General features: G+C 35.2%; 1 protein-coding gene across 2 annotated transcripts in view; it reads right to left on the bottom strand.

Moving 5' to 3' along the window:
- DNAJC1 (DnaJ heat shock protein family (Hsp40) member C1) overlaps positions 1-21,919 on the bottom strand; it is a 212,078-nt gene that overhangs the window by 96,667 nt on the left and 93,492 nt on the right. Inside the window, exon 7 of one of the 2 annotated variants that reach the window (XM_008065292.2) lies at positions 16,773-16,863. The exons of the other annotated variant lie outside the window; for it this stretch is intronic. Coding sequence (XP_008063483.1) covers positions 16,773-16,863 — 91 coding nt within the window. The remainder of the gene's footprint in view (positions 1-16,772; positions 16,864-21,919) is intronic. 2 annotated transcript variants of the gene reach the window in all.

Here is a 21,919-nt window from a genome sequence, read left to right on the forward strand (position 1 = left end):
AAAAAAAAAAAATATATATATATATATATATATATATAATAAATAAATAAATATTCACTAGATTCTGTGCTCAAAAAAATTAAATAAATAAATAAGCATTCAGTAAATTCTGTGCTACTTCGCTAATACAGAATAAGATTATAGCATCTAACATTTTGCACTTGGTAAAATCTTATATTTAAAAAACAGTTGTTTTCAAAACTAAATGCCTTTTAGAAAAGCATAAGTGAACTAAAGTCTTCCAATTGCTACTCATTCTCTTCTTTCTTCCAATTTTCTAGCTTCAAAATAACTTATTTAATTAAATTTTCTAGCTTTAATAAACCTTATTTAATCATTTCATTCTTTTTTATGGCTGAATAGTATTCCAGACTGCATACATACTACATTTTCATTATCCACTGATCAGTTGTTGGACATTTAGGTTAATTCCACATCTTTACAATTGTGAACTATGCTGCAATAAACATGCAAATACAGGTGTCTTTTTTATATAATGACAGCTGTTCCTTTGGGCAGACATTTAGTAGTGAATTGCTGGGTCAAATGGTAGATCTACTTTTAGTTCACTGAGAAATCTCCATGCTGAGTTCCCTAGAGGTTGTGGTAATTTACACTCTCACCAACAGTGTATAAGTGTTCCCTTTTCACTGCAAAACCTGTTTAATTAATATGGACTTAGGGATCATGAATTTTGGAGGTAATAAATATCGTTATTAATACTTCATTCAAGAAAAATCTAAAAATGTTTAGCAGCATGATGAAGAGTGTAGGGAAAATTCTGAGTTAAATAAAAATACAAAGTATTTTGATACTGGGAACGCAAGTCTTATTAAAGTTTTATAAATCATGGGCCTCCAATTAAGACAGATTGATTCCTCATGATAATGAAGTCTGACAAAGGCAAAACCAAAAACCAACCAGTCAAATGAATAAATAAAGCCAAAAATAAACAAAACAAAAAAGCATAAGTACAACTAATGATTCATTAAGTATCCAGTTAATGAAGGTAAATGATTTCCTCTCAAAAGAAAAATGTGTTCAGTAATATCATCAAAGAAATGAGAAATAACGCAAATGTTGTCTTAAGGAAGTCTTTTAGCTTAGCACCCCTTCTAAACAAAGCAGCAATGAGTTTGGACCCAGAAAACCAAAATAAAACATTCTGGCTTAAGTAGCCTACCTTCTCACATACTAAGTTTACACCAAACAACTCAATTTATGAGCCAGCTTCTTTGGTCAAATGTTTTGTCTCAGAATGCAAAAGTATTACGCCAACATCAGAAAGTGATTTGGGCCCTTTGCCCACGAACATAGGTCCTTCCTTAGGTCTTGATTAACACTTGTACCTTGATGGTGTTGAAAACTAGAATTTATTGAGCAAAGTCACAACATCTTAAACATACTATCTTTTTCTAGTAGGCACAAGAAATCTCTCTTTGGAGAATGTTTAGACATCAGTGCAGCAGATATTAATGAAATATAAACTGAAAGAGGAACAAGACGGAAGTTTTAGTTTCAAACACTATTATTTTCAATACAGAAATTTCAGAAAAGTTATTAGATTGTAAGGAGATTTGAAATCATATCATAAAATGAAATGTGGTAGAAACTAAAAGAAAAGATAAGAAATCAGAAAAAATTAGCATCTATTTATTTAGCCACTTACTGATACAATAACTTTCTCCACACTACTTACTTCTCTGAGCCTCCATGTGTAAAATGGAATACCCTACCTATCTCACTGCATAATTGTAGAATTAGATCCTGAGTTGTAAAAGAGGAATGTGCCTGAAATATTAAAGAAGCATAGAGCCATGTTGCAAACTAGACTCAAAAAACCCCCTTACTTCCACCTGTTATTCCCAATGTTGACCTTTTCTTTGGAAGGCCTAAGGTCCAAAACTTTTGCGCCATCAATTCCCCCTCCTCTCACATCATATATGAAATACAGCAGGAAATCTTGTAGTCTCTGTAGTCAAAACACATTCCAAATCCCATCACCATTTCTTGCCTGTACTATCACATGAGCTCACAACTGGTTTCTTTGCTTCAAGTCTGTTTTGCTTCAGTCTCTTCTCAGACTCATCAGAAAGTGTCAGATCACGTTACTCCTTTACTCTTAACTCTCCTATGGCTTCCCATTTCACTAAGAGTCAAAATCTTATAATATAAGGTTATGCGATTTATGTCTCTTAGCCCCACTCTATCCTCATTTTTCTGATCCCTCACTCCTGCTGGTATGAGCTCTTTTTTTTTTTTTTTTTTAAGAGACGGTGTCTCTTTCTGTCCCCTAGGCTGGAGTGCATGGTCATAGTTCACTGCAGCCTCAAACTCCTATGCTCAAGTTATCTTTCCCCCTCAGTCTCCTGAGTAGCTAGGCTACCACATCCAGCTAACTTTTTTTGGTGTTTGTGGAGATGGGTTCTTGTTGACCAGGCTGGTCTCAAGCTCATGGCCTGAAGTGATCCTCCCACTTAGGCCTCTCAAAATAATGGGATTACAGGAGTGAGTCATCATGCCTGGTCCTCTGATCTCATTTTAATACTACTTTCTTCCTTGTTTATTTAAGCTCCAGCCTTCAACTGTTTCTTCTGCCTGAGACCCACGTCCCTCATCTGCCTGGCTCACTCCCTAACCTCCTACCAACCTTTGTTCAAATGTCTCCTTCTTCCTGAGGACTTCCTTGTCCTCTTTATTTAAATTGCAGCATGCCTACCAAATATACACATATGCATACATTCCTTTCCTTCTTCCCTGTTATTTTTCACTTTAGCATTTATCACTATTCCTCTTGATTCTTTTTACCACTAGAATGTAAGCTCCATGTGAACAAGGATTCTTATCTATTTGTTCACTACTGAATTCCCAGTGCCTAGAACAATGTCTGGTACTTAACATATAAATTAATGAATTAGTGAATGAAAGAATTCTCATTGTGGGCAGATCTGGGATGAAAACCTAGCCTCTGCATTTACTAGCTCTTTTGCTTAAAATCCTTTAACATTCTGTAAAATGAAAATGATGTTAATATTGTATCTCATGAATGGTTTTGAGATATAACAGATTAAAACATACAAAATGGTTAGAATGGTACCTAGAACATATTAATCACCTGATATTAACCATTTTCCTATAAAGAACTGTGTAAAAACATAGTATTTTCATGATTTAAAAAATGCTATCCTAATAGACAAGAGGTACAAAAAGGAGCTGTTCTAGAGGGAAGAAAAAAGTCCTAAAATGTATATGTGGGCAAGGTAGAACAATTAAAGGAAAAAGCCAAAGAAGTCTTGGAAGCACAAACTACCCACACAGTTTTCTGAGAATTTCATTTCACCTTCCAGTAAAAAGGCTGACAGATAAAAACATCAAAGAGAGAAATAGTATCACTTATTCATTCACTTAAGTTTCATTTACTTTTATGAATGTACTGTTTGCCATGGATAATATACATTAAGAATACAGGCCAGGCTGGGCATAGCTCATGTCTATATCCCCAGCACTTTGGAAGGCCAAAGCAAGAGGACTGCTTGAGCCCAGGAGTTCAAGACCAGTCTGGGCAATATAGTGAGACCCCCATCTCTACAAAAAAAATAAAAACTAAACAGGCGTGGTGGTTTACACCTGTAGTCCTAGCTACTCAGGAGGCTGAGGAAGGAGGATGTCTTGAGCCCAGGAGGTCAAGGTTACCGTGAGCTATGACTGCACCAGTGCACACCAGCCTGGGCAACAGAGCAAGACCCTCTCTCTTAAAAAAACAAAAAAAAAATGGAAGGAAGGAAGGGAAAGAAGGAAGAAGACAGTACTACAGGAACAGTTCTAGTTAAAAAGAATATTATCTTAACTAGAAATTACATAGTATCGACCACTATATTTTACTTCATGTTGCTTAAATACTTCTATAATTCAAGACTTTTGAGATAGTGACTTAAAAAAAAATCCCCAAAACCACATCAGAAAATTAGTCACTTAGATTACATATGTGTCTAATATAAAGGTATCAAAAATTTAATATAGTGTCACTAGAGTACTATACATGCCCAAATTGGAGGCCAGGTTTTTGTTTTTGACAATTATTTTCAGAGAAGAGGAAGAAATCATATGATGAACTCCTTATGAAGTCTGTCACATTACTGGACTTCTCTCAATTCCTCTATTTTGAACAACAACGTTTTCTTTGAGGGAAAACACATAAGTAGAAACCACCTTATAAGTACTAATTTTGGCTGCATATAGAGAATCAGTTATAAAAAACAAGGAAATAAATTGAATAGCTTGTATTTATTTCTGGGATGTTTCATCACAATTGCAAGTTTTTGATGTCTTTTAAAATAAGCATTTAAAAATCACTTTACTTGGAAGGCTGAGGCGGAAGGATCGCCGGAGCCCAGCAGGTAGAGGCTGCGGTGGCCGGGAGCAGCCACTGCACTCCAGTCTGGGAGACAGAGTGAGACTCCAACTCAAAAAAAAAATCACTTTACAAATAAAATAAAACTTCCATTTCAGAAAAAATAGAATAGACATATTTCTTCACATTCTTCCCACTAAGAATAACTAAAAACTCTAACCATTATATATAAAACAAACACAAAAAGAATTTGAAAGTTGGAGAGAAAAAGTCCAATCAGCTAGGTACTGTAGGACTCTAGGAATGCTGGGTGGTTGAGTCTCTTGGCTTTCTTTGGTTCTCATATATATCCCAGACTTGGTGCTGGAGAAACTAGCAACCCAGAAACACTAACAGGCAAACACAAACAACAAAAGCCTACTCTCTCTAGCCAAAGGACCAGGAAAGGGGCAGCACAGTAAGATAAAACTTGTAGACACTCACCACTCTATTTCAGGCAAACAAGACTGAAAAAACTATAGACACTCCCTGCCCTCACTATGAGAACAAAGGCAAATGGGGAGCCTAGACTTCTGCCATTGACAGCCTGTAATGAGGCACCCCGACTTCCCCACCAGGGTGATATGAAACAGAGTCAGAGGAGACCACATAGGGAGCCTGAAATTCCATTATCCACATAGAAGTAATAAGACATCTCTCTCATTGACAGGATGGTTTGAGAAGCCTAGTAGAGAACCAGGGCTTTCACTATTGCTTAGCAGCAATGAGGCCATCTCCCCATAACGTCAATAGAGGCCAGGTGGGGAAGTAAGTAGGCATTCCTGCTCCTCCTTCCAGTCAGGGTGTTATTAGTGGAGGCCTAATGACAAGTAGGAACACCCACACCCCCTGTGAACCCACAAACACCTGGTCCCTCAGTTGTAAAAGAAATCACATAGGAAACCTGGACTTCCACTGCACCTAACAGTAACAGGGCAGTAATCCTCCCCCTCCCCTGCTACAGCATTGTCAGAGAAGACCAGGTAAAGCAGACAATTTAAATAAGATCAGAAGTCTCATAACATAATACCCTCAAATGTCCAATTTTTACTCAAAAACCACTTGTCACCCCAAGAACCAAGAATATCTCAGTCTGAATAAGAAAGAATAATCAACAGATGCCACCAACAAGATGAAAGAGATTTAAATTTTCTGACTGGAATTTTAAAGCAGCCACATAACAATGATTTGATAGGCAATAATGAACAACTTTGAAACAAAGAAATAAAATGTTTCAGCAAAGAAACAGAAGATATATAGAAGAACCTAATGAAAAGTATACGAACTAAAATTAAAACCTTAATATCTGGGCTCAATAGCAGAATGGAGCAAGAATCTGAGGATAGGAAAACATAAAATGACTAATAACAAAACAGAAAATAGATAAAACTAAAAAAAGAACAGAGCCCTGGGAACTTTTGAGACTCTAACAAAAGATCTAATATGCGCATCATTGAAGTTTCATAAAGTGAGGGAAAAGAGGGAGGGACAAAAAAGTATTCAAAGAAATAATGACTGAAAACGTGCCAAAGCTGGCAAAAACACAATCCTATAGATTCAAGATGAATGAGCTACGACTGGGTGCAATGGCTCATGCCTGTAATTCCAGCATTTTGGGAGGCCAAGATAGAAGAATTGCTTGAGCCCAGGAGTTCAAGATCAGTCTGGGCAACTTAGTGAGACCCTGAATCTGCAAAAAAAAAAAAAATTAGCTGGACATGGTGGCATGTACCTTTAATCTTAGCTATATGAAAGGCTACGGTGAGAAAATTGCTTGAGCCAAGGAGTTTGAGGCTACAGTGAGCTATGATTGTGTCACTGCATTCCAGCCTGGGTGACACAGTGAGACCCTGTGTCAAAAAAGATGAGTGAGCCCCAAACAGGATAAACCCAAGAAAATTCATGATAAGACACATTATAGTCAAACTTCTGAAAACTCACATCAAAGAAAAATAACTTTAAAGCAACAAGAGAAACAAGACCTTACCTGTAAAAGAAATATAACACAAATGGCAGTATATTTCTTACAAAAAATCATATAGGCCAGAAGGAAGTGGTACAGTGTTTTTCAAATGCTGTAAGAAAAGAACTGCCAACCTTGAAATCAATAACCAAGCCGGGCTTGGTGGCTCAGCCTATAATCTCGCGCCTTTGGGAGGCTGAGGTGAGTGGATTGCCTGAGCCTGCGGGTTCGAGACTCGCCTGGGCAACTTGGCGAGATCTCATCTCTACAATAAATCACAATGAGCTGGGTGTGGTAGCGAGTGCCTGTAGTTCCAGCTACTTGGAAGACTGAGGTGGAAGGATTGCCGGAGCCCAGCAGGTCGAGGCTGCGGTGGCCGGGAGTGGCCACTGCACTCCAGTCTGGGTGACAGAGTGAGACTCCAACTCAAAAAAAAAAAAAAAAAAAAAGAAATCAATAACCAGGGAAAACATCTTTCAGGAATTAAAGCTAAACACATTCTCAGGTGAAGGAAAACTAAAAGAATATGTCACCAGTGGACTTATTCCACAATAACAGCTAATAAAAGTTCTCTAAACAGAAAGGAAATCATAAAAGAAAATATTTTGGACAATTAGGAAAGAAGGAAGAATAAGAGACAAAGTAAATATATGGGTAAAGATAATAATGTTTTTTCCTCTCCTTGAGTTTTGTAGTAATGCTTGACTGCTAAATCAAAATTATAACATTAAATGTTTATAGAGAATATAGTCAAGGCAATTGTATTATAAATTGGGTTGGTAAAGGGATCTAAAAGGAGGTAAGGTTTCTATATGTCACCTGAAATGGCAAAATGCTGTCACCAGTAGTGACATGTTAAATATATATAACGTAATACCTATGGCGCCCACTAAAAAAGCTATACAAAGACATATACTTTAAAAAAAACTACAAAAAGATTCAAGTGGCATTCTAAAAAATATTGAAGTAATCTTCAGGAAGACAGAAAGACAAAAACAAAGAAATGAAAAACAGAGAAAACAAATAGAAAATAAAATGGCAGACCTAAGCCCCAACATATTAATAATTACATTAAATGCAAATGTTCTAAATATACTAAATAAAAGACAGAGATTAGAGTCAATGAAAATTATAACTTATGTATATGCTACCTAAAAGAAACTCATTTCAAATATTACAATATGTGTAGGTTGAAAGTAAAAGAATTTAGATATATCATACCAACATCAATCACAAGAAAGCAAGAGTAGCTATATTAATATCAGATAAAGTAAACTTCAGAGCAAGGAAAATGGCCAGGGACATTTCTTTTGATAAATGATAATGATTAAAAAATGCCAATCCACCAAAAAGACATAGAATTCCTAAATGTGTGTGCACAAAACAGCAGCCCTGCAAGATATGTGAAACAAAAACGGATGGAAATGAAGACAAATTTACAATTATAGAAAGAGTTCAATACCCCTCCTCAGTAATTAATAGCAGAACCAAACAGAAATTTAGCAATGACGTAGAACTCAACAATACTATAAACAAACTGGATCTGATATTTCTGAAACAGTTCACTTAACAACAGCAGAATACTTATTCTTTTCAAATGCCCATGGAATATATGCCAAGAGAACAGACCTGAACAAATTTACAGGAATTTAATTCATAAAGAGTACATCTGTTGAAGAAGAGAGTCAAATTACAAATTTATAACAGGAAGACAATCAGAAGATCCTCAAACACTTAGAAACTAAACAACATACTTTTAAATAATTGAAGGAGCAAAGAGAAAGTCTCAAGGAAAACAAATACTGAGCTGAATAAAATGAAAATACAACATATCAAAAATATGTGGGACACAGCCAAAACTGTACCCAAAGAGAAATTTATAGCACTACCTGCCTACATTAGGAAAGAGGAAAAGTGTCAACTGAATCTAAGCTTCCACATCAAGAAACTAGAAAAAGATGAAAACAATTCCAAAGCAAGCAGAAGGAAGGAAATAATAAGGAAAAGTAGAGAAATCAATGAAACTGAAAACAAAAACAATGGAGAAAAATTACAAAGAGCTGGTCCTTTGAAAAGATAAATAAAATGACCAATATCTGGTAAAACAGATAAAGAAAAAATGAGAAAAGACAGAAGTTCAAAATTCAACAATGTAATCTACCATATTAATAAGCCAACAAAGAAATATCACACAATCACATTAATTGATGCAGGAAAAAAAAAAAAACAGAACAAAATTCAAAAATAAAAAAACACTCAGAAAACTAAAAACAGAGGGAAATTTTCTCAACTTCATATAAAGCATCCACAAAACACCTACAGCTAATATCATGCATAATGATAAAACACTATTAAATGTTTTTCCCCTATGGTTTGGAACAAGGTAAGAATGCCCAGTTTCACTATTCTCATTCACCACAGTATGAAAATTCTGGCTATCCCAGTAAGGCACAAAAAGGTAATAAAAGGTATACAGATTGTAAAGGAAGAAACAATACAGTCCCTATTGTCTTGTTTACATAAAATATCCACGGAATCAACGTTAAAAATTCTAGAACTAATAAGTAAATTCTACAGCCTGCAGGATAAAGATCTTCATACAAAAATCAACCGAATTTCCTACATTCAGTGAACATGTAGAAACCGAAATTAAAAACTCAAAACCATTTACTCAAAAGAAAAAGAAATAAGGGTAAGCCAAAGCAAACATATATGGAATCTGTATTCTAAAAACTATAAAACACTGAAGAAATAAATCAGTGAAGATATCGTAAATTAACAGACATATTATATTTATAGATTGGAAGATTCAATGGTAAATATGTCAATTCTCCCAGATTGATATGCAGTCATGTGCCACATAATGCTTCAGTCAACAACAGACCACAGACAGGATGCATGATGGTAGTCCCATAAGATTATAGTGAAGCCATTGTGAAGTGTGGTGCAACACATTGTTCACATGTTGTGGTGATGCTGGTGTAAAGAAATCTACTGCACTTCTGGTCATATAAAAGTATAGCACGTACAATTAGATACAGTATATGATACTTGAAGATAATAAATGACTATACTACTAGGTTATATATGTACTATACTTTTAATCATTAGAGTGTATTCCTTCTATTTTTCTTTCTTCTTTTATAAAAAAAGGCAACTGTAAAACAATCTCAGATAAACCCTTTAGTAGGTATTCAAGAAGGAAACGTTGTTATCATAGGTGATGATGGCTCCATGTATGTCAGTGACATTGAAGACCTCCCAGTGGGTCAAGATGTGGAGTTCCTAGAACACAGTGATATTGATGATCCTGATCCTGTGTAGGGCTAGGCTAATGTGTGTGTTTGTGTCTCAGTTTTTAACAAAAAGGCTAAAAAAAATAAAAACTAAATAAAATAATTTAAAAAACAGCAAAAAGCTTACAAGATAAGGATATACAAAAGGAAATATTTTTGTACAGCTGTATAATATATATTTTAAGCTGTTATTACAAGAGTCAAAGGGCTAAAAAAGCTAAAAATGTTATAAAGTAAAAGTACAGTAAGCTAAGGTTAATTTATTGTTGAGGAACTTTTTAAAAAATAAATTTAGTGTAGCTTGTTTATAAAGCCTACAGTAGTGTGCAGTAATGTCCTAGGCTTTCACATTCACTCATCACTCACTCATTGACTCACCCAGAGTAACTTCCAGTCCTGCAAGTTCTATTCATGGTAAGTGCCCTGTACAAGTGTGCCATTTCATATCATTTATACTGTGTTTTGATCGTACCTTTTCTATGTTTAGATATGCTAAAATACATACATATCATTGTGTTACAACTGTCTACAGTGTATAGTAACATGCTGTCCAGGTATACATCCTAGGGGTAACAGGCTATACCATATGGCCTAGGTGTGTAATCGGTTATACAATAGGTTTGTGTAAGTATACACTATGATGTTTACACAGAGATAAAAAAGTCTAATGACACATTTCTCAGAATGTATCCCCATCATTAAGTGATGCATGACTGTACGAGTTTAATGCAATTGTTATCAAAATTCAAGCAAGATTTTTTTTCAGACAAGATTATTCTAAAATTTATATGAAAAGGTATAAAGGAACCAGAATAGCTAAAACATATGAAAAAGAATAAAGTAGGAAGAATCAGTCTACCCATTTTAAGACTTGTATAGACACAATACTAACAGGGAAAGAAATATATACCAACAGAACAGCATAGAGAACGTAAAAAGAAAGGAGCCAGGCATGGTGGCTCACACCTGTAATCCCAGCACTTTGGGAGGCAAACACGAGAGGAATGCCTGAACCAAGGGGGTTCAAGACCAGACTGGGCAACTTAGTGAGACCTCGTCTCTCCAATAAATAAAAAAAATTGCCGGGCGTGGTGGCGTGGGCCTGTAGTTCCAGCTATTTGGAAGGCTGAGGTGGAAGGATCACCTGAGACCAGCGGGTCGAGGTTGCAGTGACTGGCCGTGAGTGTGCCACTGCACTCCAGCCTGGGTGACAGAGTGAGACTGCAACTCAAAAATAAAAACAATAAAAAAAGAAAGGGCAACTGGTTCTTGACAAAGGCTTAAAAGCAATTTAATGAAAGAAGAATAGTTTTTCCAAAAAGTGTTAGAGCAATTGGATAACCATAGGCAAAAAAAGAGAAAACTTTTACCTAAACCTTACATCTTATAGAAAAATTAACTCAAAATGGTTTATAGATTCATGTAAATTGTAAAATTATAAACTTATTAGAAAAAACTGGATAAAATTTTTAGGACTGGATGATGAGATCTATGATATAACATCAAAGCACAATTCATGGAAAATAACAACAATAAATTGGACTTCATCAGAATTTAAAACCTGGGCTCTTGATAAAAAGACAGTCTGGGAGAAAATATTTCCAAAACACATACCTGATAAAGAACTCATATCTAGAATGCATAAAGAACTCTCAAAACTCAACAGAAAAAAAAAAATCAAATTAGAAAATAGGCAATTTTTAAAATATGAAACTAGACTTCACTGAAGAGGATATACAGATGACAAATAAGCACATGAAAAGATGTTTCACTCTCACTAGTCATTAGAGAAATCCAAATAAAGACAATAATGAGATATCTCTACACACCTACTGAAACAACTAAAATTAAAAGTAGTGACAAAGCCACATGCTGGTGAGGGTGCAGAGAGACTAGATCTCCCACACAGTGCTGGTAGGAATATAAAATAGTATGGCACTCTGGCAAAGTTCCTTAAAACTGTAAACATAAACTAACCATATGATCCAGCAATTACACCTTTGGGTAGTTATCCCAGATAAATGAAAACTAGGTTCACACAAAAATTTGTACATGATTGTTCACAGCAGCCTTCTTTATAACAGCCCCAAACTGTAAACAACCCAAATGTCCTGCGATTAGTGAATGGTTAAACAAACTGTGGTACATGCATGTCATGTAGTATTATTCATCAGTAGGAAGAAATGAACTATTGATACATGAACAACTTCGCTGGATCTCGAGGACATTTATTATATTAAGCGACAGAAGCCAATCTCAAAAGGTCACATACTGTATCATCCTCAAGATCACAATTTCAAAATGAGAAAGTTAGAGATGAAAAATAGATGAATAGTTGTCAGATATAAGGGACTGATGGGGGATGGCAGAGGGAAATGAATATGACTATAAAGGGGTAGTGAGTGGTTGACTGGGCTGGGGGTTGCATAAATACATGCATGTGATAAAATGGCACATCAGCTGAAACTTTGTATCAATGTCAGTATCCTAATTTTGAGGTTCTACTATAGTTATTTAAGATGCAGCCAATAGGGGAAACTGAGAGGAGGGCACATGGGGTCTTTCTGTACTATCTTTACAAATTCTTATAAATCTAATTTTTTCAAAGTAAAACCTTAAATAAAAAAGGTGGCTTATGCCTGTAATTCTAACACTTTGGGAGACTGAGGCAGAAGAATTGCTTGAATCCAGGAGTTCAAGACCAGGGCAACATAGCTAAAAATCAATCAATAAAAATTAGCTAGTGGGGTGGCACTCACCTATAGTCCCAGTTACTTGAGAGGCTGAGGCAGAAAGATCACCTAAGCCCAGGAGGTTGAGGCTGTGATAAGCCATGAATTAATTCAACAAATATTTATTGAGCACCTACCACAGAACTGGCATTATTCTAGGCTCTGGGGTTACAGCTGTAAATAAGACATACAAAAATACCTGCCTGCATGGAGCTTATACACAGATGTGTTATTTAATGTAAAGTACAATATTAAATAGGTACTAGCTTCTAAATTAACAGGTAAAAGTGTAGTTGAAATTTGACTAATTAAAGCCATAAATGTTCATATATTCAATTAGATTTAAACATTTTGAATAATTTCAGTAAGAAAACTAATACTGCATTGTATTTGCACATACATAACATTATGATTTGAAATATTAAGGGAATTATAAATTTGAGCTATATGATTTTAAAAATTCACACTTTCATTGTTATTAGAGCAAAGAACCTTGGATAAAATACTGTATTCTTTAGATATTCTTTGCCTATATATAAACTCTTTTTGGGATTAGGGTTGCTATTAGGTTTTATAATATAATATAGTTCATAAATTCAGTTACAGAGTTTTTATTTGGTCATGTTTTCAAATATACTAGAGCTAGTAATTGGCAACATGCCTTTTCATAAGTTACTTCAGACAGTATTCTCCCATCCATGATCATACTACATTACCATAGGCAAAATGTTTTAAAGTTAATTAGGCTACTTCTCCCAGTCTCCTTTTTCCTCTTCCCAATCAAGCCCTGAATCAACTTACAAATCAGTACCAGCATCTCCTTTTTTCATGAACCTGAGTTTTATAGAAAAGCAATCTTTCTTTATCTTAAGGCTGGTGAATGTTTTCTCATCCTGTCACACTAAGAAGGCATATTCTGTCCCCCACTTTCTCACTAAGTGCTTCATTCTACTGGGTGTCCCCTTAGTATCCCTAGTTAGATTCATCACTGGGGCATGCAATGGGGGCCAAGAAGAAAAACATAACTAGTATCTGGAAATATTATTTCTGCAGATAAAAAGGAAGTACCTGGCAGTAGAATTTTGATTATTTTTGTTTTAAAATCATATCAAGGTACAGAGAAAAAGAGAAGAGAAATATCAAGTTTTACTATTTTCCTTTCCTTTTGTCTATTCAAATTATGACCTTTACAATTTCTTTGTCAGTAAGTCAAACCTATTTTTTTCCATTTATAATCGGGTTGTTTCAGTACTCAGAATTCATTTCTATTGATTTAGAATAAAACTTATATAATTAGAGAATGTATAAAAATATCATTAACCCTCAATAAGTCTAATATTTATAGATACTAAATTTATTTACACCTAAGCCATAAAATTGATTGAAAGTTTATAATAAATAAGTGCCCCAAAGTTTCCACAGAGATATTGACACATTTTGTACATAAAGCCTTCTCAAAAGGGTATTTATTTTTAAGAAATTATCCTATCACTTTGCCCCCCTCTAAAATACCATTTTAATAACATCACCACACCCTACTAAAAGGAGTTCTAGTGTAGCCCTCAGAGAATATTTCATAATCTAAACAGTAAAGCAGATGAGAGCAGATTAGCAATTAGATCTTGAAAAACAGGAAGAATAAAACAGCTATTGCTAATCTACATGAGATGCATTCACTCAATTAAATAGATGGAAATATTATTATGAGCTCAATGTTCCAATGATAGTCTTTAAAATTAAGAAGGATAGGGCAAATGAAATGCACACTGGGGGATTTAGAGCCTTTATGTATTAATTCTAAAGTATATAATGCAGAACACTGCAATGAAGTTAACAGAATTAATTAAAAGATTCTTTGCATGTAACCATGAGATGATATTAAAAAATACATGCGTTTCTGACATTGTTAACAGTGAATGTGACTGCTCCTTAACATTTTTAATGTTGATACATCACCTTTTCTAAATATATCATTGATATAAAAAAACATGAGTGATAACAGTTTTATTACCCAGAGCCTAGTATGAGTATTGTTTTTAATATGCTTTCTGATATTTACTTATCTCATTCTAAGTTTCAATAAGTAATAAGCTAGTAATGAATTTCAAATGTTTTAGAAGACTGCTATACATCTTTAGTTTCAGATATGTATATATTTTAAAATTTGCAATTTCTCCAAAATAAATTAGAGAACAAAATAAGGTGAGAATTATTAAATCTATTTGAGAATTGTCATCAAACTCTTAAGCAGAACAAAAATCTTTGAATAATTATGGAAAAATAGTTACAAACTTCAAAAGGAGCTTTTGCATTATGATAATTACATCATGTATAACCCCTATTTTCAAAGGGATAATGTAGATACTTAATCCATTACTATTAGTGAATTTCAACACATCTATATAGAATTATAGCAATCAAGTGGTTTTTTATAAAAATAGCATAAAAATGATGAGCTGTGTCTATGAGAGCAAGGAAATGTAGCATATTCATGTTGCCTCTACATTTTGGGTTCGTTTAATATTTTTCTCTTTTCTTATAAATGTTATTTTTTTCTCCTTGTGACAAATCTGAAAAGGCTTAGAAAATGTTTACATACCAATTTTACTTGAAAATAACAATTATATAAAAACTACAGGCTGCACACAGTAGCTCATGTCTGTAATCCCAGCACTTTGGGTGGCTGATTGCTTGAGCCTAGGAGTGCGAGACTAGTCTGGGCAACAGGCTCTACAAAAATACTTGGGAGGCCGAGACAGAAGGATCACCTGAGCCAGGAGGTCGAGGCTGTGGTGATCTGTGATCATGCCAATGCCCTCCAGTCTGGATGACAGAGTAAAACCCTGCCCCAACTCACAAACAAACCAAAAAAACATTTAGAGTATTGTTTGTCCACTTGTACTTCCTAATACATATCAGTCAACCTTAATATGTAATAATTCTCTATCATCCTCTTTACTCTCATAGAAGTCTGCTTTAAGCAATTATCCAGTTGATCTGAATGTTATTATGCATTTGTAACTGTTGAGACTTTTAAATTAAATTATATGCTCCTTGAGATAGTGTTCTATATGGATGGGGCTCAGTTAACATTCATTATTAATAGTCACGGAATCACATTAATTAATAATATCCATTCATTTATCCATTTACTGAACATTTACTATGTGCCAGGACATTGTCTTGACACTGCAGACACAAAGGTGAGAAACAAACCTTCTCTGTTCCAAAGCTGCCCAGACACCTGAAGGATTGTGATAAGCAGAAAAACGTACCCCTAAAAATGACCACACCTAAATCCCCAGAACCTGAGGACATAGTAGTGAACAAAATAAAGTGCCTACCTTCATAGAGCTGATGTTTTACATGGAGAAAAATCAGATGGCAAGCAAAATTAATAAATAAACTGACATTCAAGTAGTATTAAGTGCTCTGAATAAAAATAAAGAAACATAAAGAGACAGAGTATATATGTGTGGGTAAGATGTAGAAAGGTGTAGATAAGGCAAAATTAGACAAAAGGATCCAGGGCTGAGAAAATGCCTTCTTTAATGATGTAATCTTTTCTTTTGTTTTTTTTTTTTGATTTGGAGTCTTACTCTGTCACCCAGACTGGAGTGCAGCGGTACGCTCCCGGCCACCGCAGCCTCGACCTGCTGGGCTCCGGCGATCCTTCTGCCTCAGCCTTCCAAGGAGCTGAAACTGCAGCCGTGCGCTACCATGCCCGGCTAATTTTTTGATTTATTGTAGAGATGAGGTCTCGCCAAGTTGCCCAGGCGGGTCTTGAACCCGTGGGCTCAGGCAATCCACTCACTTCAGCCTCCCAAAGCATGGGATTACAGGCTGAGCCACTGAGCCCGGCTGTATTCTTTTCCTAAAATCAGCAAGAACTGACTTTTATGTTCAATGGAAGATTTCTTTTTAATATGTTGATAATTTATTCAAGGTTGCTCATACTATACAACATTGCAAATGAAATAAAGACTTTCAAAACAAAAATCACTGTTGTTTTCAGATTTCCCAATTACTACTATTATAATATACAGCAAGTTAGGTGATTAGTTGGTTAGACTCAGCACTAATTATGATAACTAATTATCATAATTACAGTACTAGAGTATTTTAGGACTTTGCAGATTTTGGATGTTCCTTGACTTGAGAAGCTATATGATCCCATCCTGATTTTGTGGTTCTGTCTAACACTGGACTTTGGGTGGTTCAGTAATATGATACAGTATTTTCCATGTATAATATATAAAGTACAAATGACTTTATCAGGGAGTGGGGAAAAATAAGCATAGAAAATGTAATTTTGGAATTTAATGGATAATCCTAACTTAATTAGTTTTATATGATATTGTTAACAGAGTAAGACAATGTTTAAAACTCACTTTGAAGTGTTTCAAGTTCAGTTCTAGTCAGTTCATCTTCCTTTTCCTTCAATCTTGTTTCTTTATATTTAGCATAAAACTGCCCAGCATCCTTAAAAAAGAGTTTATGAATAAATTAACATAAAAATCAGTTTGTTTTGACAATATTTTTCATATATTTAATTTTCAAGTAGCATATTCATTTTACAAGTAGCCTTTCTTTTTGTTTTCTAATTTTATGCTGAACAGAATAAATTAATAAACACTTCTCTACAATTTTTCTCTCCTGGAGCTTGTTAAAGCCAAAAACTTTATGAATATAAGTTTAAGTAAATTTTCTTCTCTCTGATACGGAAAGGAAGTATCCTCTTCCTATTTTCTTCTATTGTATGTTGTTTTCTCAATATCATACTATTCTGTGTACAGAGAGCTGAAAAACTCATTTGCTGAACTGAATTATTTGGTATCATGAATTATGTTACCTTGACTAACAAAATACTAGCATTATTTTCATATTAGTCTATTAACTCTAATAGATATTCTAAATTATTTTATGCAAATCTGATTATACAACTTAGATGACCACACAGATAAAAGTGAAAGTTGTCATTTCTCCTTCTACCACCCTAGAGACCAGTATACAAGAACAGCTATCATGAAGGGTTGAGGATTAAGGACTGAGGACAAAAACTGTACACAAACACTTAAGTGTCATGATATAGTGACTAAAGTCTCAATGAGTGGGACACAGGTAATAACTTTAGCAGGTCCTACAAAATCACAGGCATAAAAAGAATTCAATTATTTTAGGTATATAATGATCCTGAAAAATAAACAAGTTAATTGTTCTAGGTATATAATGATCCTGACAATGAAAAAAGTGAACTAGATCTTTGCCAATACTCCTTGAATCAAACATCATATATTCTATAGAAATACCACTTGTATATGCCAGGTCACACTGTGCTTCTGTGTATTTGCTTTGCCTCCTAGCTAGAATACTCTGCTCTGTTGACATTATTCTAACTCCTCTTTATCCCTGAAAACCTGTTCAGGCCCTATCTCATTTGTAAGTTTTTCTGACTTTTTCCAGCAGAGTAATTCTCTTAAACACCTCTATGATTGCTTGTTTGTATTATGTATGTTCTCTCCCAGAAGATGAGAAATTTGAGAGAGGGAACACTTATATGCCCAGGGCACAGTATCTAACATAAAGCAGTTATTGAGTAAGTGTTTATTGAACTGAACAAGATTGACATATGTAAGAAACCTTATAAAGCAAGAATGAAAGGGCCTGTTTACTGACTAATGCAGAATAAGAGAAGTATCGAGAATAACTCTGAGGTACCATTTTCAGATTGTAAGATTCCTAGAGCAGATAAATCATAGACCCATCTGAGTGGGTTTTATTTCTGCAGGAAGTAAAGGAACAAAATAAATCTTTGACAAAACCCTGATTCGGATGTAAATACATGAACATTTAAAGCCCAGAATAGAATTATCTCTTTTAATCTATAACTTTGTCCAAGTTAAAGCTTTCTCCTGGGGTCTATGTCTCTTGGGATTATATCAGAACTCTTCTAACCTGATAAGAATTGGGAAAATAATAGAGTATTCTTAAAAGCATTGAATCAATACAAAAACATGTCGCTTATTCTTTTCATTCCCACTTTTATGTTCTTTCCTCATTTCTACTAGAAGGATTTACAAAAGCACTGGGCCAGCTAAACAATAGCATAATTTAAAAAGCACAAATGGTCATGTACCCTTACTTACTCATCTTCCTATGGCCATATAGAGGGTTTTGGGTTAAGGTTTTATAGCCACTTATATTCCCCATCTCCCCTTTAAAAAACTCAGCTGAGAGGAAGTATTATTTTATATTAAGCCATATCAGTCTTTTATACCTTGGTGTGACTGAATGAATTGAGCTTATTAGCTTCTTTCCAGAGTAGATTTTAATAGTAGGGAAGAAGAAAAGTTCAGGAAGGCATTGACTCCTTGAGGGGAGTAGGAAATGTGGCACCATGCAAGAAAAGAAGGACACAGATAAGTTATTTATGAGAGGTGAAAGAAACTAGGTTGAAACAATCATCATAGTATATAACAGTGAGATACAATATGGTGATTAAAAGGACAGATTTTAGAGTCAGACTACCTGGATTAAAATTTCAGTTCTGTCATCTTACTAGTTATGTGACATACAGCAAATTACGTCACTTCTCTCTGGGTCAGTTTTCTCATTCATGAAATGAGGACAATAAAAGCACCTAACTCAAAGAGCTGTTGTGAAGATTAGATGTGTTAATATTTAGGAAACAGAATGACATCTTGTACATAGTTAGGCCCTGTATTTGTGTTGGATATTTTTATTATTACATCTTCATTTTGATAAGAATCTTGTTCTCCACCACAAAGTAAGGGTGAGTTTTTATGCTCCTTCACACTTCAAAACTGCCCTGCCAAATCCTGCATCTTTTTGCTTATGTGACCTCTCTTTATCTGCATCCCTCTTACCTCATTTTGCTGCAGAACAGTAACCTCTTCCTAGTAATGTCAAATTTCAACATCTCTGTTAATGTTTCTTCTTCCTGCTGCAGCACATAATTTCACCAAAATCTCCTCCTTGAAATACTTATTTGATCCCACACTTACCTGAGGATTGCAATTCACCCAATCACCTTAACCTGATCCACCTAATCCAAGCGCTTTAAAACATTCCCTAGTCTCATTCACTGTTTTTATCTTCCTTTGGCTCCACTTCTAAGAATTTATTTAAATGTTCCTCATGCTTTCTCTTTTCTTCATCTTTTACTTGTACTTTGAAAGCCCAGTTACACTATAACCACTCCAGGAAGCTTTACTTTCTTAGTAAAACTGTGATCCTAAATAATTCTACTGCACTAAATAACTCTACATTGCTTCAGTCATCCTTGTGTGCAGTTTGGGGTGTCGCACTTCAAGATACACCAAAAACAGGAAAGTGATCAAATGGTGAGACAGTTTGATATTATATATATATATATATATTTTTTGAGTTGGAGTCTCACTCTATCGCCCAGACTGGAGTGCAGTGGCCGCACCCGGCCACCGCAGCCTCGACCTGCTGGGCTCCGGTGATCCTTCCGCCTCAGCCTTCCAAGTAGCTGGAACTACAGGCGTGCGTTACCACGCCCGGCTAATTTTTTTTTTGAGTTATTGTAGAGATGAGGTCTCGCCTGCCCAGGCGGGTCTTGAACCCGCGGGCTCAGGCAATCCACTCACCTCAGCCTCCCAAAGGCGCGGGATTACAGGCTGAACCACCGAGCCCGGCTTGATATTATATTTTATAAGGGATTGGCAATTAGAAGATTAGAGATAATCTGAAAACTACCATAGAATATCTTAAAGGTTATTACAGGAAAGGATGGTGTAAACTACTATATGAAGCTCCAGAAATAAAAATTTTGATTTTGGAAATATATAAAGAGTTTTCCAGCAATTAAAAATATCTGAAAACAAAAAAGACTAATGGAGATTGTATTCAAGAAGAAACCAGGTGGTTATTCTTTAAGGTATATTCTAGAGGGTATTCATTCACTCAAAAGGGGTTGAACAAGATCACTTGTTTTCAACCTTTTTTTCCCTTTCATTTTTCATGAGGGGCTAACTCAAGTGAATAAAATTGTTTTCATTGTTTTGTTTTGCTTCTGAGATAAGATTTCACTGTCACCCGGACCTCAGTTCAGTGCTATAATCACGGCTCACTGCAGCCTCAAACTCCTGGGCATAAGTGATCCTCCTGTTTCAGCTGGGACTATAGGCACACACCACCGTGCCAGCCTAATTTTTCTTTTCTTTCCTTTTTTTGGGGGGGTAAAGACGGGTCTTGCTTTATGCCCAGGCTGCTCTCAAAATTCTGGCCTCAAGTGATCATCCTGCTTTGAACTCCCAAAGTGCTGAGATTTCAGGCACAAGTCACCATACATGGCAAAAAAAATAGAGAAAATAAATGCAAAAACTCATTTTGACTCCAGAATAAATCCCAGTTTACCTACTCAGAAATTTACAAATTTCCTGTGAATAGAAATTTCTTATCCATCCTTGTAGCTCTAGTACACTGCCTTGTACAATACAGAAGCTTAATAAATATTTAATGAATAAGTGAATGCTTACTTTAATTGATTAGGGTTCTGAACTGCCCGCTCCATAATGCTGTATTAAGACTATTGTGTTTATAGGTTTTCCAACAGAAAGAGTTCCTATTCTCAAGGAGTTTATATGAGATGGAACTATGATCATAAGTTTTTACTCTAGAAGCATCTCTCTCTCTCTCTCTATACACACACACACACACACATATATTTTTTGTGTGTATATATATTTTTTTTTTTGGGGGGGGGGAAGCAGGATTTATTGAGAGGACAGAAAAGCTCCCACAGTGGGAAGGGACCCAAAGGGGTCGCCCACTCTCTTAATATTTAACACAATTTCTTAAAGAGTTCAAAACCTGCCTGCATAGAAATCAAACAGAGGACAGATTTCACATTTAAAACTATGGCTACCTTAAAGAATTTATGTTATGGATATTCTTTGACAGTAATTCTAGAGCATGGGCTGCTGCCCAAGAAGTCATTAAATAGTGACACTTATTTATACTTATTGATTGAACCACTAGTATATGTGTTGTACTTTGTTAGGATATGTGGGGATTACATGATAAGACACAACTACCCACAAAGAATATGTAAAAATAACTATAAATATTAACCCAAATATGAAATATAGAATATAAGCTCTATGAATTTTTGTCTTTTTATTTCCAGTGCCTAGAAGAGTACTTGGCATAGAGTGAGCACTCAACAAATATTTGCTGAATAGATTACTGGAAGAGAAAGTGGTATTTATCCAACATTCTGTTTCTCCACATCTCCTGTCCTCTTAATAGTAGAGGGAGCCATGGGACTAGTTCTAATGGGCTGTGGATAGAAGTATCATGTGTCATTTTCAAACCAGCCCATAGAGGAGATCATGCAAGCCTTCAACTCTCTACTCTTATCAAAGTGTGTAAGGTAGTCACATGCTCCAGATGGATACAGCTGGATGATGGTGACGACATCATTGTTCTGAGCTCCTGAATGGCTAGATAGAGTGAATGCCACTTTCCTATTAACCTGTGATAGCTATGT

The sequence above is a fragment of the Carlito syrichta genome, unplaced genomic scaffold (genome assembly GCF_000164805.1).
Source record: "Carlito syrichta isolate Samal-C Ts95f unplaced genomic scaffold, Tarsius_syrichta-2.0.1 Scaffold103335, whole genome shotgun sequence".
Taxonomy (NCBI): domain Eukaryota; kingdom Metazoa; phylum Chordata; class Mammalia; order Primates; family Tarsiidae; genus Carlito; species Carlito syrichta.